Consider the following 19,317-nt stretch of genomic DNA (forward strand, 5'->3'; position numbering starts at 1 on the left):
ATCATATCATTTCATGTCAGTGTCTGACATATGCTAGACTCAGGCCATCTTTTGAGCAAATTCTTTTATGCCGATAAAATCCATCATTCCTAAAAGATACACTCAAATGACAATATAGACATTTTAAGATAAGATCTCACTATTAGAACTTACTATGTAGTCCAGGCTGGTGTCAGACTCAGAGATCTGTCTGCCTCCCCAGTGCTGCAATTAAAGGTGTGTGCCACCATGTTTGGCTCCCTTTCTTTCAAAGACATATCCAACATGCAGAATTTGAGCTTACTATGCTCAGTACATTTGCTACTAAGCAAATATAATGAAATAAAAAAGCACCTACAGAGAAATAACATAAAATTTCAAATAAACGAGTAAGTGCTAAGTAGATCTGTAAGGAAAAAGGTAAAATTCTAGTGCAATGAAGAACACCCTCCTGCAGAAAGCAAGTGTAGCCAGAGAGAGTACACATTTTTCTGAGAAAGAATAATAATCAAAAGGCAAAGAGAAGGAAGCAAGATGGTTTTGAGAAACAGCAAAGTGACCCTGGGTACTTTACACTGAAGGGCTAAGGACGGCCAGTGAATGAAGGCTGTGAGAAAACAGCCTGAATTGTTTCATTTGCTATGGCAGAGTATCACCAAAACTCTCAAAAAGGAAAACAAAAGAAGCTTTAATTATATATTCACATGATTTTAGTTTTTGGAATCATATTATCAGACAACAAATGAAACTATGTTTCAGTGTAAGTACAAATGTGTTTAAAGAATTTCTAATTTACTTTTTCTTGGCATGGCATTATAGAGCATTTCAAAACTGAATTTTGGTAATGTCAATATGCCCATCATTCAGAATCTGTCAAACTTGAAAGCAACATCCTTTCCCTCAAAGAAGCATCTGCTTATCCTTCTGTTCCTTCAAATCTGTGGCAGCAAAAGCAGGCATAGCGTTATGTATACAGCTCTGAACTGCTTAATGTTGAGCTATAGAATACCATTGGTAAATATTATGGCAAAATTGCTTACGGGCAGTGCAACATTCAAGACCTTTTAGGCTTCAGATAACCACGACTAGCATTATCATTCTCAACTCATTTAATCTCCAGCCGTAGTCTTTACACCAAATGTCCAAAACCCAAATGAATCTCCCACACAGATGTCAAAAATCAACAAACCCACTCATCATCCTTTCTTTTCCAATCAACTCTCATTCTTAATTCTTTACGGCTGTGAAGACTGTCAGAAAGCCAGGATAAGCAGCTCACTAAGATTAGCAATGAAAAGATATGAGTTCCAACTTGGCTCTTCTTTGAGTCTGTTGGGAAACCCTGGGTGAGACAGTTCAAGCCTTTGGTTCGGTTTAGTTTTTTTTTTTTTTAAATAACATTAAGAAGTTAAAAAAAAAAGGCTATTAAGATGATGTCTGCCAGTTCAACTAGTAATAGTTTACCTTGACCTCTAGTCCCCACTTCTCCCACTTTCCCTTTCAACAAGGGATCTTCCGTATCCACTTTATTTCTCAGTACATGACTGCAGGTCATCATCAATCAGTTTCCTGACTCTTCCTTCTTCCAGGATCTATCTCTGCACTCTAAGTCATCCTCTATATGCTACAGATACCTTTTCCTTGCAATCTTTTCTGGGCCTTGAATTCAGAGTTAAGCGCACTGTTAGATGACTCATTGTTTTCAACTGTCATCACAAAGCTTTCAGTTGTGTTTGGTGGTCCCTCTTGTTTTGGAAGTTCATGCCATAGATGCTATTAGTGTATGTTTTTATACTAAAGGTCCCTACCTGTGTAATGTAAACATTATTTTCTAGATCTATGTTTTGGATTTTATTATCTATTTTATGAAATACACCAATGTTTGCTGTTGATGCCTAGTTTACCATATACCTAATTACTATATTTTACCTACAGTTCCCTTGGTGATGAACAAGTAGGCTGCCTGCTGTTTGGGGATATTCAATCACACTGTGAAGCCCAAGATTGTATTTGTATTAATTAAATAAAATTAACCTTGGATCAGGAGGCTGAGTTAGCAACTAGCTAACAGAAATTAATCATAGGGAATAAGAGGGCATCTGGAAGAGTTAGACAGACACACAGGTACTTGTTGGGAGTGATTTGGAGTGGTGCAGAAGGAAGCTCTCTTTGGGAGATACCAGAGAGGAGAGGTTAGCTTGTTGCTAGTTCACCTCTCTGAGTGTGCTGGTTTTCGCCCTAGCCTTTGAATCTCCAGTTGTCTTTATAACAAGAGCAACAGAGATTTAGTTAAAGCTACCTTCAGTGGCAGCGACAGGGCCTGTGACTGCAGGAACACAATTCCCACCGAGCTGCAGCCTTCATGGACAGGTCACACCAGAGGAATAGGCCAGTAAATGTAGAGACACAATGGCTGAAATAGCAGTAGAAATATTTAGATTATCTTATTTGAAAAAACTCTGGAGTTTTGTTTCTCAATTTAGATATTAAAGCCACAAACCTATATAAAAATAAATGAGGAAGGAAAAACTCTCATAAAACTTCCTTATATATAGGAACTATTCCCAACATGATAGTTCCCTATCGACCTATAATGTTAATGCTGTTATAGTACACCCCCATGAATATATTCTGTTTTGTTTTATTTGATCAATCTCACCCTTAAAAATAACAATACGATTTTTTTCCCATGTTAATTGACATTTTACTATTTTATCAAGGGGACATTAGATTACTATATCTCTTTCAATCTTTCTGTCTCATAACAACACACTTTTAGACAAATTATTCTAACTTACATTACTTTGAAATATAAAGAAATGGGGAAAATGTTCTTACGAAAGAATTGAAGTTTCTAATTCTGGTGTAGTAGTTCTCAATTTTGTTTTGTTTTTAGATTTTGTTTCTTTGCTGAGATTTCTTAATCCATCATTGCAAATTTCTTTTTCTTCAAATTTACTTCTCTGAGTAAGATGTCATGTGTGTGCTCATGTGTGTACACAGATATATTTGCCCCACGCACATGCACGTGTAGATGTCAGAGGAGACCATCAAGTCTTTTCCTTCATTGCTCCCTGCTTTATTCTTGGTTTCTCAGAAAGCAAGTTCCCCATTTTTTCAGCGAGGGTAAAGGCTTCAAAGTCTGTCAATTTTCTTCTTTTTCCACTCCAGTGCTGATGTTGTAGTCATGCACAGCTATGCTTAGCTTTTTATATCTCTGCTAGGATCTGAATTTAGGCTCACATGCTTGCAAATCTTACCCACTCAATCACCTCCCTAGTCACTATTATTAAAGTTTTTTGAAGGTGTTCCTAATCTCTTACCTATTTATTTTGTTGTACTTGTTTAAATATCTTTGTCAAAAAGAAGGCAAAACAAACCAAACAAAAAAGAACAGCCAATTTATATCAATGAAGGATATAAGTATAGCAAAAATATGTGCACTCATCAGTACTATACCTAATATTATAAATCAAAACTACTAGTCATAAAGAGTCAAATGGACTTAAAACAACAATAATGGGTGACTTCAATAATATTTCATTCTCATCAATAACTAAGTCATCCAGATAAATATAACAAAGAGACTTGAGAGTTAAACTAGAGATCAAATGGATTTAATAGACATCACAAGTTATTCCACCCCGAAGCAGAAAAGTACACATTTTTGAATCACTAAAGGAATTTTTGAAGTCCCTAAAGGCATCAGTAAGGAAATAAAACAATTCTTAGCATCGAATGAGAATGAAAGCACAACATACTAGAACCAGGGGGAAACAGTAAAAAGCAGTGATAACGGGGAGCTTTGTAGTAACAAATGTCTACATCAAAAAATTAGAGATCCCAAATAAACAATCTAATAATAAAACTCAAGGTTTTAGAAAAGTTTTCTTCCAAATCTGCACAAGGAAACAAATGATAAAGACCAGAATTTAAATTCATGAAATGAAAAACTAAGAAAACAACGCAAAGATTATGAAACAGAGTTCTTTGAAAAGGACAAGTGAACTGACAAACGGCAGTCCTCGGCCAAACTAGTCAAAGGCCTGTCAAAACCAGAGATAGAAGGGGGACATTACATTACAGCAGTTTTCAATAAGTTCCAGATAATTACCAGTGAATATTCTGAGTTTATATTACAATAAATTAGAAAATCTAGATTATATAAAAAATTCCTCCTCGTAAGTACAGTGTTCCATGGATGACAAATGTGCTCACTGCTTTTATGTTGTTTGTTTTTCAGTCAACTGTGATATAATTTAAGAGTCATTTGAGAAGAGGGAAAACAAAGGAATTGCCTCCACCAGACTGGCCTTATACAAATCTGGGGGGGGGGGTGTTCTCTTTTTTAATACTGATGTGGGAGGACTCAGTCCACCATGGGTAGTGCCATTTCTGGGCAGTTGGCCCTGGCTGTGCAAGAAAGGTAGTTGAGCAAGCCAGAGTCAGTAAGCACCATTCCTCCATGGTCTCTGCAATACTTCCTGCCCTGTCTTCCCTCGGTGATGGGAAGTGCAACGGAAGGGTAAGCATATAAAAGAAACCCCTTCTTTCGGAAACTGCTTTTAGTTTGAAGTTCTATCATAAAAACAGAAAGAAAAGAAGGACAGGAAGTCAATGGCTATCTGTACTAGGCATATCTTCTCTTCCCAATCTCTGTTCCCCACTCCCTACTGGTACTCCCTGTGACTATCTGCTAAGAAACAACAGGTTTTGGAGCTCCTGCTGCTCAGGCAGAGTCCAATGAAAGATAAAGACAGGCAGAACACTTTTCTAGGAGTTAGTTTTCTATTGTAGCACTGGCTTACGATCCCTTCACATACGTGGTAGAGTCACCACTGGACTGACTGCTTTCAGTCTCTTCCCATGGCTGATGCTCATATACACAGAATGTTTCTGGTAAAGGTTTAATAAAAGGGAGGGAGAAAAAAAGATAGGAAAATCTACGGAAATATAAGGAAGTTTCCCTGAATTCATTAATAATAAATATCATGCCCGAAAATACCTAAGATGTTTTCGAAGTTTCTCGATCTCCATGTTTTGTTCAGTTACCGTTTTCAGGAAGTGTTGGTTAGTCTGCCGTAAGAAAAAATCAGAAAGGTTCAGTATTAGAACATTTAGAACTGTATTTGCAAAGGCGACATAAAGCATCTAAGTAAAAAAAAGACCCCAAAAAAGATAAGATTCTTAATAATTACTATGTTTTTTTGAGGTTAAAATGTAACCTTGGTTCTTCCTTTCTTACCTCTACTTCCATGGATCCTTCTAAACTACCTGGCCCTGAATTCCTGTCTAAGGGCTTTCTCTGGCTGATCTTTTATTCATCTTCAAGTGCAGGAAACTGAAAAATGCTATAGGTTATGGGATGAATGTTGACTCTTGTAGAACAGTCTAACAATATTGATGGTACTGAGGTATAAATAATGCAAAACCCTGTGTTCACAGGTGGGACAAAAACCTATCTCTATCACTGGGATTATATTCCAGAAACACAGCTAATTTATCTGATTTATTCTTAAAAACCTGAAAATTACATATAGTTATTGAAGGAAGGCACATGCCACAGCACTTGGAGGTCAAAAGCCAACTTGTGGGAATCAGCTCTCTCTTTCTACCACGAGGGTCTCAGGAATTAGATTCAAGTCTTTAGTTTTGGCAGCACTACTTTTTCTGCTGACTTATGTTTCTGGCCCAATGTATTTTATTTTAAAGTCAATTAAAAAAGCTTGATAGAGTCTTGCCATATAGCTCAGACTGGTCTCAAACTTTCCATCCTTTTGACTGCTTTCAGAGTTAGGATTATAAGAATATTTCATCTGTATAAAATAATGGGTTTCACTATGATATCTGCATGTATAAAAAAGTGCTTCAATCAGATTTACACCTTTTGTTATAATTTGTCTGTTCTCCCCTTTACTCTTCTACATCTCTATAATCCCTTTCAAAATTAAAATACAACAACATTTTCTCTCTCTCTCTACCCCTTCCATATTCTGTCATGTATTATCTCTTAAAAAATGAATGGTCTCAAATGTGAGCCAATCAGGAGTTTTTATTTACTGTTGCTTATATGTATAGTCTTTTAAGGATGGGCACTTGTGATTGGATAACCATTTAGGGTGCTCATTTCTGGGCAAGACAAATCCTTCTCTAAGTTGCTTCCAATCACCTGTAGCTATTCGTCTAAAGGATACCTGTTAAGTGTATAATTTCACTCTGAAGTTTATGTTAACTTTTCCACCTTGATGATCTATCTACTGATATTGAGTGGGGTACTGACATTTTCCACTATTATTACATCCTTTTATATCTACTGATAATATTTAGGAAAGTGGGCACACCGACATTTGTTGCACACATATAAATGGCAGTTACATTTTCTGTATGGATTGTTCCCTTTGTCAATATATAGAAACATTCACAAGCTCTTTAGATTAGTTTTGAATTGAGTCTGCACTGCACATAAGAGTTTTTCCTGTTGTTAATTCTAGAGGATGTGTTTTTTTTTTCCTGAGTTGAACATGCAGGATTCATTCCTAATTCTTTTTTTTCAGTATCTTTATTCTTTTTTAATTTTTTTTATTGAGAAAAGGAAAAAAAGTTTCCGCCTCCTCCCAGCTTCCCATTTCCCTCCCCCTCCTCCCACCCTTCTCCCACTTCCCCCACTCCTCTACCCCGCCCTCTCCAGTCTGAAGAGCAGTCAGGGTTCCCTGCCCTGTGGAAAGTCCAAGGTCCTCCCCCCTCCGTCCATGTCTAGGAAGGTGAACATCCAAACTGGCTAGGCTCCCACAATGCCAGAACATGAAGTAGGATCAAAACCCCGTGCCATTGTCCTTGGCTTCTCATCAGCCCTCCTTGTCCGCCATGTTCAGAGAGTCCGGTTTTATCCCATGCTTTTTCAGTCACAGACCAGCTGGCCTTGGTGAGCTCCCAATAGATCAGCCCCACTGTCAAAGTGGGTGGGTGCACCCCTCGTGGTCCTGACTTCCTTGCTCATCTTCTCCCTCCTACTGTTCCTCATTGGGACCTTGGGAGCTCAGTCCAGTGCTCCAGTGTGGGTCTCTGTCTCTATCTCCATCCATCACCAGATCAAGGTTCTATGATGATATGCAAGATATTCATCAGTATTGCTATAGGATAGGGTCATTTCAGGTTCCCTATCCTCAGCTGCCCAAGGAACTAACTGGGGACATCGCCTTGGGCTCCTGGGAGCCACTCTAAGTTCAAGTCACTTGCCAACCCTAAGGTGGCTCCCTTAACTAAGAATTGTGCTTCCGTGCTCCCCTAACCAACCTTCCTTTATCCCAATCACCCTGTTTCCCCAAGTCCCCCCATCCTCCCCTTCTCACTTTTCTCTCCCCTTCTCCCCTTACCCCCATCCCAACCCACCCCCAAGATCCCAATTTTCTCCCCGGCAATTTTGTCTACTTCTCATAGCCAAGAGGATAACTATATGTTTTTCCTTGGTTTCAGCTTCTTATTTAGTTTCTTTAGGTTCACCAATCATAGACTCCATGACCTTTATTTATGGCTAGAAACCAATTATGAGTGAGTACATTCCATGTTCATCTTTTTGGGTCTGGGTTACCTCAATGACGATAGTGTTTTCTATTTCCATCCATTTGCATGCAAAATTTGAGAAGTCATTGTTTTTTACTGCTGAGTAATACTCTAATATGTATATATTCCATATATATATGGCGAGAGGTATGGCGAGAGTGGACATCCTCGTGGTGTTCCTGATTTTAGTGGGATGGCTTTGAGTTTTTCTCCGTTCAATTTAATGTTAGCTGTTGGCTTGCTGTAAATAGCTTTTATTATATTTAGGTAGGATCCTTGTATCCCTATTCTCTCCAAGACCTTTATCATAAAGGGGTGTTGAATTTTGTCGAATGCTTTTTCAGCATCTAATGAAATGATCATATGGTTTTTTTTCTTTCAGTTTATTTATATGGTGGATTACACTGATAGATTTTCGTATGTTGAACCAGCCCTGCATCTCTGGGATGAAGCCTACTTGATCATAATGGATAATTTTTCTAATGTGTTCTTGGATTCTGTTTGCCAGTATTTTGTTGAGGAATTTTTCGTCGATGTTCATGAGTGAGATTGGCCTGTAATTCTCTTTCCTGGTTGAGTCTTTGTGTGGTTTTGGTATCAAAGTAACTGTAGCTTCATAGAAGGAGTTTGGTAATGACCCTTCTGTTTCTATATTGTGGAATACATTAAGGAGTATAGGTATTAGGTCTTCTTGGAAGTTCTGGTAGAATTCCGCATTGAAACCATCTGGTCCTTGGCTTTTTTTGGTAGGGAGGTTTTTGATAACCTCTTCTAATTCTTCGTGACTAACAGGTCTGCTTAGATTGTTCACCTGGTCCTGGTTTAACTTTGGTATATGGTATTTATATTATAAAAGTGTCCATTTCTTTTATATTTTCCAATTTTGTGTTATACAGGATTTTGTAGTAAGATCTAATGATTCTCTGAATTTCCTCTGTGTCTGTGGTTATGTTCCCCTTTTCATTTCTGATCTTATTTATTTGTGTGTTCTCTCTCTGTCGTTTAATTAGTTTGGATAGGGGTTTGTCGATCTTGTTGACTTTCTCCGAGAACCAGCTTTTTGTTTCATTGATTCTTTGGACTGTTTTCTGTGTTTCTATTTTGTTGATTTTGGCCCCCAGTTTTATTATTTCCAGTCTTCTACTCCTCCTAGGTGAGTCTGCTTCTTTTTTTTCTAGAGCTTTCAGGTGTGTTGTTAAGTCCCCAATGTATGCATTTTCCGTTTTCTTTAAGTGGGCACTTAGTGCTATGAACTTTCCTCTTAGCACTGCTTTCATTGTGTCCCATAGGTTTGAGTATGTTGTCTCTTTATTTTCATTAAATTCAAGGAATACTTTAATTTCTTTCTTAATTTCTTCCTTGACCCAGGTGTGGTTCAGTAGTTGACTGTTCAGTTTCCATGAGTTTGTCGGCTTTCTGTGGGTAGCATTGTTGTTGCCTTCTAACTTTAATCCGTGGTGTTCAGATAGGGCACAGGTGGACACTGATATTTTTTTGTATCTGTGGAGGTTTCCTTTGTTTCCAAGTATGTGGTCAATTTTTGAGAAGGTTCCATGAGCTGCAGAGAAGAAGGTATATTCTTTCCTATTTGGGTGGAATGTTCTATAGATGTCTGTTAAGTCCAATTGATTCATTACCTCCATTAATTCTCTTATTTCTCTGTTAGGTTTCTGTCTGATTGACCTGTCCATTGGTGAGAGAGGAGTGTTGAAGTCTCCTACTATTAGTGTGTGCGGTTTGATGGCTGCCTTGAGTTTTAGCAATGTTTCTTTTATGTACGTGGGTGCTTTTATATTAGGGGCATAGATATTCAGGATTGAGACTTCATCCTGATGAATTGTTCCTGTTATGAGTATAAAATGTCCCTCTCCATCTCTTCTGATTGATTTAAGTTTGAAGTCAACTTTGTTAGAAATTAGTATGGCCACACCTGCTTGTTTCTTAGGTCCATTTGCTTGATAAGCCTTTTCCCAGCCCTTTATTCTGAGTAGGTGCCTGTCTTTGTGGTTGAGGTGTGTTTCTTGTAAACAGCAGAATGTTGGATCCTGTTTTCGTATCCAATCTCTTAGCCTGTGCCTTTTTATAGGTGAGTTGAGTCCATTGACATTAAGTGATATTAATGACCAATGGTTGTTAACTCCAGTCACTTTTTTAGTAGTAGAGTTTGTGTGTTTCCCTTCTTTGAGTTGCGCTGGTGAAGGGTCTCTAGATGTCTGAGTTATTGTGGTCATTGTTGGACTCCTTGGTTAGTGATTTTCCTTCTATTACTTTCTGTAAGGCTGGATTTGTGGCTACGTATTTTTTAAATTTGTTTTTATCCTGGAAAATTTTGTTTTTTCCATTTATAGTGAACAAAAGCTTGGCTGGGTATAGTAGTCTGGGCTTGCATCCATGGTCGCTTAGTTTTTGCAGTACATCTATCCCAGGAGCTTCTGGCTTTCATGGTTTCCATAGAGAAGTCAGGTGTAATTCTGATAGGTTTACCTTTATAAATAACTTGGCCTTTTTCCTTTGTGGCTCTTAATATTCTTTCTTTATTCTGTATGCTTTGTGTTTTGATTATTATATGGCAAGGGGATGTCTTTTTTTGATCCAGCCTATTTGGTGTTCTGTATGCTTCTTGAACCTTCATAGGTACATCTTTCTTTAGGTTGGGAAAGTTTTCTTCTATAATTTTATTAAATATATTTTCTGGACCGTTGAGCTGCACTTCTTCTCCTTCTTCTACTCCAATTATTCTTAGGTTTTGTCTTTTTATTGTGTCCCATATTTCCTGAATGTTTTGTGATGAGAGTTTGTTGGACTTGCTGTTTTCTTTGATCAGTGTGTTTATTTTCTCTGTGTTATCTTCAGAATCTGAGATTCTTTCTTCTATCTCTTACATTCTGCTGGTTATGCTTGCTTCTGTAGTCTCTATTCGTTTACCTAGATTTTCCATGTCCAGCCGGCCCTCTGTTTGTGTTTTCTTCTATGCCTCCATTTCAGTTTTCAAGTCTTGAACTGTTTCCATTATCTGTTTGATTGTTTTTCCTTGGTTTCCTAGGGTATCATTCACTGATTATTCAATTCTTCAAACTTTCTGTTATACTTCTCATCCATTTGTATAAGGGCATTTTTTTACATGGTGTTTAAGGGCGTCAATCATTTTCATAAAGTCAATTTTTTCTACTTCTTCTTGATTAAGGTATTCATGTCCTTCTGTTGTGAGGTCGCTGGGTTCTGGTGGTTTCATGTTGTTCTTCAGATTGTTGGGTGAATTCTTGCATTGGCGCCTGCCCATCTCTTCCTCCGAATGCTTCCCTATGTATCTTCTTTTATAGGATCAGGTCTCCTTGCCTACTGATGTACCTTTCCAGTGATGGCACTCCCCAGTGATGGCTCTCTTGGTGCTCGAGTGATGTCTCTCCTGGTGTCGAGATCAGATCTCTGTGCTGGTTGGGTAGTTCATAAACAAAGCGCCTACCTTGCTTGCTGCAGGCAGGCTATTGAAACAAAGGAGCTCCCGCCTGCTAGGTTACCCTCGGGATTCGGCCCCACCATCCCAATAGGAAAGAAAGGCAGAAAGGGGGGAGGGTTCTGGATGCAAGCTGGGTGGGATAGAAAGAGAGGCAGTATCCTGGGAGTATAGGCCCAGCAGGAAGCCCAGGAAGTATAGGAAGGATGAGGAAAGTCTGAGTTCCCTGTCCCGGGCTGCTGCCGCTGGTCCCAAACTCACCGCAATGATGGCTCTCATGGTTCTGAGATCAGATCTCTGTGCTGGTTGGGTAGCTCGTAAACCCATTCCTAATTCTTATTTGTTTATCTTTCCTCATGAAAATTATTCTTAGGTTTCATGATTTCTTTTCCTCATTTCTGCTTTGGAATCTTTTAAATATAATCCTAGTGCTGGCTTAGTTGGCATGTGTTGCTTTCATTTGTGTTCATCTTGGAAGGTCTTTATTTCTCCATTGATTTTAAATAATGTGGTTGGAGCTGATAATCTTAGTTGGCAGTTATTTACCATGTTTTCTTGGCTTAGAACTTCTCCTGAGAGGAGAGGTCTGATGTAATGCTAATGAGTTTGTCTTTAGGAGCAACTTGGAATTATGCTCTTAGAGCTTTCACTATTTTGTTTTTCTTCTGTACTCTTGGCATTTAACTACAATGTGACATGGAGACATTATTTCTGGTCCTATTTGGAGCTCTTAATGGTTCCTATTCTTGGACTGCCATATCTTTTTGTAGATTTTCTTCTATAATGAACATGTTTTATACATCTCTATTTGCTTTTTTAATCCCATCTCTTTCTTTTGCCCTTAAAATTATTCAGTTTTGCAGTTATTGAAACTGTGGTAAATATTTTTTAAAGATTATCTCTAACTGCTACCAAGAGTTAGCTCTATAACTTATCTTCAATTCCTGATTCTCTATTTTTTTATTAGATTTATTAAGATTTTAATTCCTCTCTTTAAATTATCTTATTCGTTCACTTGATCTAAACTCCTAAAGTGAATGTCAGGCTAGTATACAGTCTTTAGAATTAAAAAAGAAATACATTCTCTTTGTCCAAAGTTCATTATTTCATGAATTTTTTCATTGACCTCTCTGATATTAATAAGAGTTACTTTTATATTCTCTAATCTCTCTCTACATATATATATATATATATACACACACACACACACACACACACACACACACATACATACATATACATACATGTCCTTTATTTAGGGTTGATCTATGAAGATTTATGTGGTTCCTTTGAAACATCTTTGTTTTTTCATGTTTTTAGGCAACTGTTTTGGTTTTTAGAGATGAAAGAAAAGTGGAATCCTACTGAACTTCAAAGATTGATGCCTTAAAAGAGAGGACTCCACCACTTAGCTAGTCACAGGTTTAGGAGGTGCCATGGATTATTTCCCACCCCTAGAGAGAGTGGCAGCAATAGCTTTTGTGTACTTGCTCTGTGACAAGGCACTATGGCATGCATCAGTCTGTGTCATAACCCCACATTTCCTCAGGCAGCCACACTGTGCTGGACAGAGCATGAAGACTAGTAAGACTGACAAATTTCTGGAAAGCACTAAGAAGAAAGGGTAGTGGATGCAAAGAGCTATTCTTTCATGCAGGAGGAAGTCAAAGCTGAGCTGTCATTCATGAGCTGGTAATGGTGGCCAACGGCATGTACTAGTCCCAGCAGCACTCCATCATTCTCTGTACAGTGGCCAAACTGTCCGGGAATTGTAACAACTCCAGGACAAACAAGATGGAAGTCAATCTTTTGAGACTGAGACAATCTCTTATTTCCTTTGGAGGAGGCTGGAAGCTACAGAGTCTTATTTTTGATTATATTATTACTATGGCGCTATACTGGGAACCATGCCTGTAATAAAAACCAAAACCAACTCACTAGTTTTACTGGGTCTGGTTTCATCTTCTCCTGGGAGACAGGAACTTTTCAATGGGTTCTGGGTTGCTAAATCAATGTCTTTGTGGGAAAAGGAGACAGGTTTTTCTGCTCTTGACATCTTCCTCAAGTTTCACTACAACAAACTTTACCATAAATTACTCATTACTTTATTGTGCATCTGCAGGAGTCTAGTGAGCGACCTTTTAAAGTGGGAACTGCTTGACTTCTGTTGGGCATGTTCCTTTTTGTTTTGATCTTGATTCAGATTTCCTCTTGCAACTAAGCTCTGAATGCTCTTTGATTTGTACACAGTTGTTTCATGCCAGTCTTAGTGCTTCGTAGTTAATTGACATCCACTATATACATTATATAGTGTCAGTTCTGGTCTGACACTACAAATTTTTCCTTTTTATAAAGACAGGGTCTCATCTCATTATGTAGACAATCATGGTCCTAAACTGAAAAGAGAGCTGCTTGCCTTTGACTCTGTCTCATAAATGCTGGAATTAAAGGTACGACTTTTACTTTAATGGTTTATTTAATATATCCTATAAATACCCAAACATCCTTTCTTTATGACTTTCCTTAAATATATTTATGAGTTATTAAAACAGTAATGTATCTTCAGTAGAAATATCAAAGGCTTATATAATTCCCATAGTTCTGGAAGATACATTGGGAGAAATGATAAATAATTGTTATATTAGGTTAAAGTACTAGTTTCCATGTAGAAATATATTATTAAAAGCATCTCTTGGTTACAGAACTCAGCAATCCTTTTGTCTTGGAGCATTTAACTTGAATTTTAAGACTTCTCAGAAATATATTGTAAAAGAAGCAAAAAAAAAAAAAAAACCACACAAACAACCTACGATTAGAAAGCATAGGTGTGATGGCTCATGTCTGCAATCAAAGTGAGGCAAGAGGACTGTCAGGAGATTGAAGCCAGCCTTGGTAAATGCATGCCAGCCTAGGCTACAGTATAAGTCTATGTCTCAAAAACAATACAAACAAACAAGTTTCTAAATGTTAGCATAAGCAGAAGACATTTGATTAAAGGGATAATAAAACAGTGCAATAAAATGGGATGACTTACTTTTGATGACATAATTACTCTTAAGCATAGCTATTGTTTAGGTATTCACAAGAATTAGCAGAGTAACTAGGGAAGAATGAAAAGCAAAGGGAGGGATCACCCAGAGAGCTATAATTTTATTACTCAACAATGAGTAAAAAATAAAATTATAAGGAGGTAAAGAAAGTAAAGTGAAAATAAGAGAATTAATAGAGACTAAGTGGAGCTGAGAGCCTGAATTATATTTGTTTTAGAAAATGTAAGGGAATTTATATATATTAAGGTTAATATTGGCAGTTAATTTATAGATCATTCTTAGTTTAATTTCTTTTAAAGAAGCAAATCATTCCTTCAGCAAAGGTTTGTGTTATTCTTATCATATTTCTGGCTGTGTGTAGTAAGAAACACTAAAGATTAGATGTGTGCATTACTTTTGAGGAGTTGACGGTGTAGACAACTCTATTCTCATGAGACTTTGCCAAATAACCTAAGATAGTTTTTAGATTAGAATGTAATTCAAATACTTGTTGGTTATATCTTGAAAGGGTACTGAATATGTAAGAAAATCAAAAAAGATACTGTCTAGATGTTTTAATAAATATAACATGACTTTTGCTTTGCTGTGAATAATTATAAATAAATATAGTTACAGTCTCTAATTTGTAAAAATCAGGTACAGGAAATGGTTATTTCCACTTACCATTTCTATGTTCTCATTAGCAACATGAAGTTTCTTGGTTAGTTGTTGAAAATTATTCAGCTGATCCTAATAGAAAAGTAAGGTAAGTTCATCATGTTTTGTTTAAATAAAACTAAAATCAGATCCAAAATCATATATTTAAATTTATGTGATATAAGCATTATATCTTCTATTATGTAAATTCAGTAGTCAAATAAATAAGAAAAAACCTTCAATGATTTGAAGAATTTAAAAAAATAGGCAATGGTGATAATAAATTGTTTTAAGTAAAATCATTTTTATAAATTTATCTGCTGGTAAATACTATTTTTGATATAAAAGACATGCATGTACAAACATTTGCTAAGTTACTAGAAATTTCAAAAGCTAGAGAGTATGTTCATGACACTGGAAACCACATGTTCAAACACATTCCAAATGGACAAGATAAACTGTGTTGACTGTGCAATTGTTGTAAAGTTCCCATGTTCCACAAGTTCAAAACCATTTGATCAAATCTTATGGTCCTTTTCAACATTACAAATAATAAAATTTGGAACAGATTGTTAACATGTTACATAACAAAGTAATAATTAAAAGGCAACTCGTAACAAAGTAATAATTAAAAGGTAACTAGGAAAAGAGAGATTAAGTATTATTTGCAAAGTTATTTACAAAAAAATTAAATGATATAACTTCCTTATAAGAATGATCTTATGTGAAAACAACATAATAATTAAAGGGCTTAGCTGTTGCCTTGAAGAATTTTCTTTTATTAAAAATGGATTATATTAGACCTCAGAAGTACAAGTTCTATAGCCAGATTATATGTGTTATTTCAAACTATAGCATGGATAAAAATTAAAAAGATATCTGTAAACTAGAATATCATATAAGTATCATTATAATTATACAAGCAGAAATTCACTATAATTATAAGAATATTCACAAACTTTAACTTGAAGAATTAACAAATCAGAATTAAGATAACCCACTTATTTAAACAGATACTCCTCAAGAATGGCAGAAAATGCTCAGAAGTATAAGCTGGCCATTGTACTCAAATGTACGCACCAGTAAAAGAATCAATAGAAAATCAATGAAGGCATAGTATGGGAGAATGGTCTGTATTCTGTCAATTATATGCTGACACAGAACAAGCAAGATGTGACTGCCTTGCTGAAAAAGGTACCGAGCCATGTGGCTAACATATACTAGAATAATGGGCTAAAATAAGTTATAAGAGTTAATAAGAAGCCTGAGCTAATGGGCCAGTCAGTTTATAGTTAATGTACACCTCTGTGTGACTTCTTTGGGACTTAGCAATTGCAGGAACCGGGCAGGACAGAAACCCCAACAACAAAGGCAGCTTTCCCAATGGGACAGGTGGTCTTTATGAAACAGTTTTGTTTCTAAAGATATACATCAAAAGCTAGATGGCCAACGTAAAAGCACTCTTGTTTTAGACAGAAAATATCAAATAACTAAGCCTTCTTCCTAGAATAAAACTGTACCTCAATGACCAATTTTTGTTTAGTTTCAAAAAAGGTAGGAAATTAATCAATTAAAACTTCAAAGGTCATTTTATAAAAGAACAATCTTAAACTTCTTCCCAAAACTAATACACCTTTTATTTCTAATCACATTAAAAACACAACAGTACTGCGGCACTTTGATTACTCACCTGAGATACATTCATTGTTATTTAATTAATTAAAAAACACGAGACTTGGGAATTTCTTCCCCAAACAGTTTTCTTTTCATGATTTTTATGATTTCTGACCAATATTTAAGAAAATCATGAAACCTGAGTTTACCTTTTGTTTTTGATTTTCAAAGACATGGATCTGGGCTTCAGTCATATGCTCCTGGTAAAGTTTCCGTACACTCTCCAGCTCCTGAGAAGCAGTCTGCCAGAGTTCCAGAGCCCACGTTTTCTCCTATAAAACAACAAAAATTGGTAGTTTATTACAGTATCAGCAGGCTATTAAATGATAGTATAAATGGATCACATTCTTTTAAAGTTCTTATAAAGTTACAAAGTAAACTAGAATATATATAAAGACAGTAGTCAAGCATTGTTTAAAGATGGGGACACTTTCAGAGAAATGTACTCTTAGGGTGTCTAACCATTATGTGACCACAGCAGATATACGCAACACAAACTACAATGACTACAATCAGGTGGTGTACTCATAGGGAGTATGTACTCATAGGGAGTATGTACTCACAGGGAGTATGTACTCACAGGGAGTATGTACTCATAGGGAGTATGTACTCACAGGGAGTATGTACTCATAGGGAGTATGTAGTCCATCACTGACAGAAAGGTTGTTATGTGGCATGTGACTGGTCTATAATAATATTTGTAATTTAAACATTTTAATAGTAATTTAGAGAACATTTTAAAAACTAAAATTTTATTTAGAAATTTTACTTAGATTTAATAGCTAAAATTAATGTTATCAGCAATACATATAAAAACTATTCTACTTGTTCTACAAAAAAGTACAAATTAAGCCTTGGTATTACTAAAGGAGAAAAGTCCTTCTGAGAAAGTACAATATGACTTTCTGACTATAAAGAGTTAAGTGCTTATTTCAGAAAACTAGGAAAATATGGAAAACAGAAACAATAAAAAACTACTTAGAACTATAGGTATTAGCCCTGCTAATTAATTAACACTACTATTTGGATACAATCATTTTTATAAAGGTCGACTCTCTTCATGCATATACAATTTTTATAAGTGTGCTTCTGGGATACAATTTTTTAAGTTTTTCTTTTAGCAAAATTATCACAAAATGTATGTTACATATAATGTAACACTATTACACGTGGCATTTTATAGTGAGATTATTTTTAATTCATCAATTAACTTTTTAATACAGTTTACCAAGGCATGGTAAGGGAGCTCAGGGTTTAAGACTTTGAGACAATGTTGAGGTCAAAATTATGTTCGTAACAATAGGAAGACATTTGCCATCACAGCCGGGCGGTGGTGGTGCGCGCATTTAATCCCAGCACTCGGGAGGCAGAGGCAGGCAGATCTCTGTGAGTTCTAGGCCAGCCTGGTCTACAAGAGCTAGTGCCAGAACAGGCTCCAAAGCTACAGAGAAACCCTGTCTCGAAAAACTAAAAAAAAAAAAAAAAAAAACTAAAAAAATAAAAAGATATTTGCCGTCACAGTAGAATTTTCTAAAGTATATGACATGTCAGTCATTTTTGTGCTGAGGGCTGCTACAAAGTATGCTTATATCATTATTCAAAAAATAAAGCCTGTTAATTTACAGTAGACTAAATACTGACAGATACAACTCACAAAAAAGTACTGTAGGATACTAAAGTAAGGGGTCCAGGTATTGTTTTAAAAGCAAAAGGCTAAGAAAAGCTAACAGTAACCCACTGAGACCACAGGCACACTGCCTAGGGTCCTTACCAAGTTTTGACTAAGAATGGAAAACAAAACATTTTCTCTTTGTTGTTATTAGAATGATAAATGTTCCCCGTGGGCACTGGTCTTTGGACTTTGGTTCTCAGATTGGGGTGCTGTTTAGGGAGGTTATAGAAACTTTAAGAGATGGGGCTTGTTAGAAAAAGTCATCACTGGCGGAGGGTTTTGAAGGTTTCTATCTTTATCTCTCTTCTAGCTTGTGGCCTCTGATTCCTGTGTGTTGTTGAGATGAGATCTCTCAGCTTCCTGTTCCTGATGCTGGCCTCCACGGCTTTTCTGCCATTATGGGGCCTAATTCTCTGGAACCAAAGGTCAAATAAATCTTCTTTAAGTTGATATTGGTCATTGCACTTGATCATAACAAGAGAAAAGTAACTTATACATTCTTTGTCTCTAAAGTCTAAGCTTTGGCATTCCAGGTGAAGGCTAGGGAATTACTTGTATTCCTGAGAAGGTAGAGCTTAAAGATAGGCATTTTTGGTCCATATCGAGTATACTTTCAGAATATATGTTGGATTTTTAGTTTCTATAAAATAATTACTAAAGAATAACATGCACTCAAATAATGTACAAATGACCCCCACCACTCTTTGACAGCATCATAGGGAGCTCCAAAGACTTTTCACACACAGAGATACAAAGTAGAAGAGCAGAGATTCAAACTCATACAAGGTCTGAGACACAGGAATGTAAAATTATGAAGTGAAATAAAGTTTCCTGATGTACAAATTCACAAAAATGATAACACTGAAAAATGAAATACACAGTACACAGAATGCCAGAAATTTCAAAAACTATGAAGGAAGAAAGAAAGCCAGAGAAAGTATAATTTTAGAAGGATATTTATGTTATAATCTTTGAAAATTGAAAATGGTATCAGAAGAAAACATATAAAAATATTAGTGTAAGGAAATTAAACTACTGATTACTCCTTTCTTTAGAATTTTCTTCTAACATTAATTATTCTTAAAGGACAAAAATGTTCAAATGTCACATTATTCAAATAAAATATATTTGAAAATACAATTCTAATAGTGAGGGCATTTACTACAAGTTTTAAGTCACAGAAAAATTAAGTGATATAAATTTTGTTATTTATATCAAAATGTCAGTCCTAAAATCATATATAAAACTGACATTATACAGACTGAACAGGTTATATATAGAGTATATATGTA

General features: G+C 36.1%; 1 protein-coding gene across 1 annotated transcript in view; it reads right to left on the reverse strand.

Annotated features, from left to right (window-relative positions):
* Nucleotides 1-19,317, reverse strand: part of Sclt1 (sodium channel and clathrin linker 1) — a 108,300-nt gene that overhangs the window by 61,752 nt on the left and 27,231 nt on the right. The window contains exons 7-9 of the mRNA XM_075950797.1: nt 16,503-16,625; nt 14,707-14,772; nt 4,985-5,055 (exon numbers count right to left, since the gene is read on the reverse strand). Of these exons, the coding sequence (XP_075806912.1) occupies nt 4,985-5,055; nt 14,707-14,772; nt 16,503-16,625 (260 nt within the window). The remainder of the gene's footprint in view (nt 1-4,984; nt 5,056-14,706; nt 14,773-16,502; nt 16,626-19,317) is intronic.

The sequence above is a fragment of the Microtus pennsylvanicus genome, chromosome 16 (genome assembly GCF_037038515.1).
Source record: "Microtus pennsylvanicus isolate mMicPen1 chromosome 16, mMicPen1.hap1, whole genome shotgun sequence".
In the NCBI taxonomy this organism is placed as follows: domain Eukaryota; kingdom Metazoa; phylum Chordata; class Mammalia; order Rodentia; family Cricetidae; genus Microtus; species Microtus pennsylvanicus.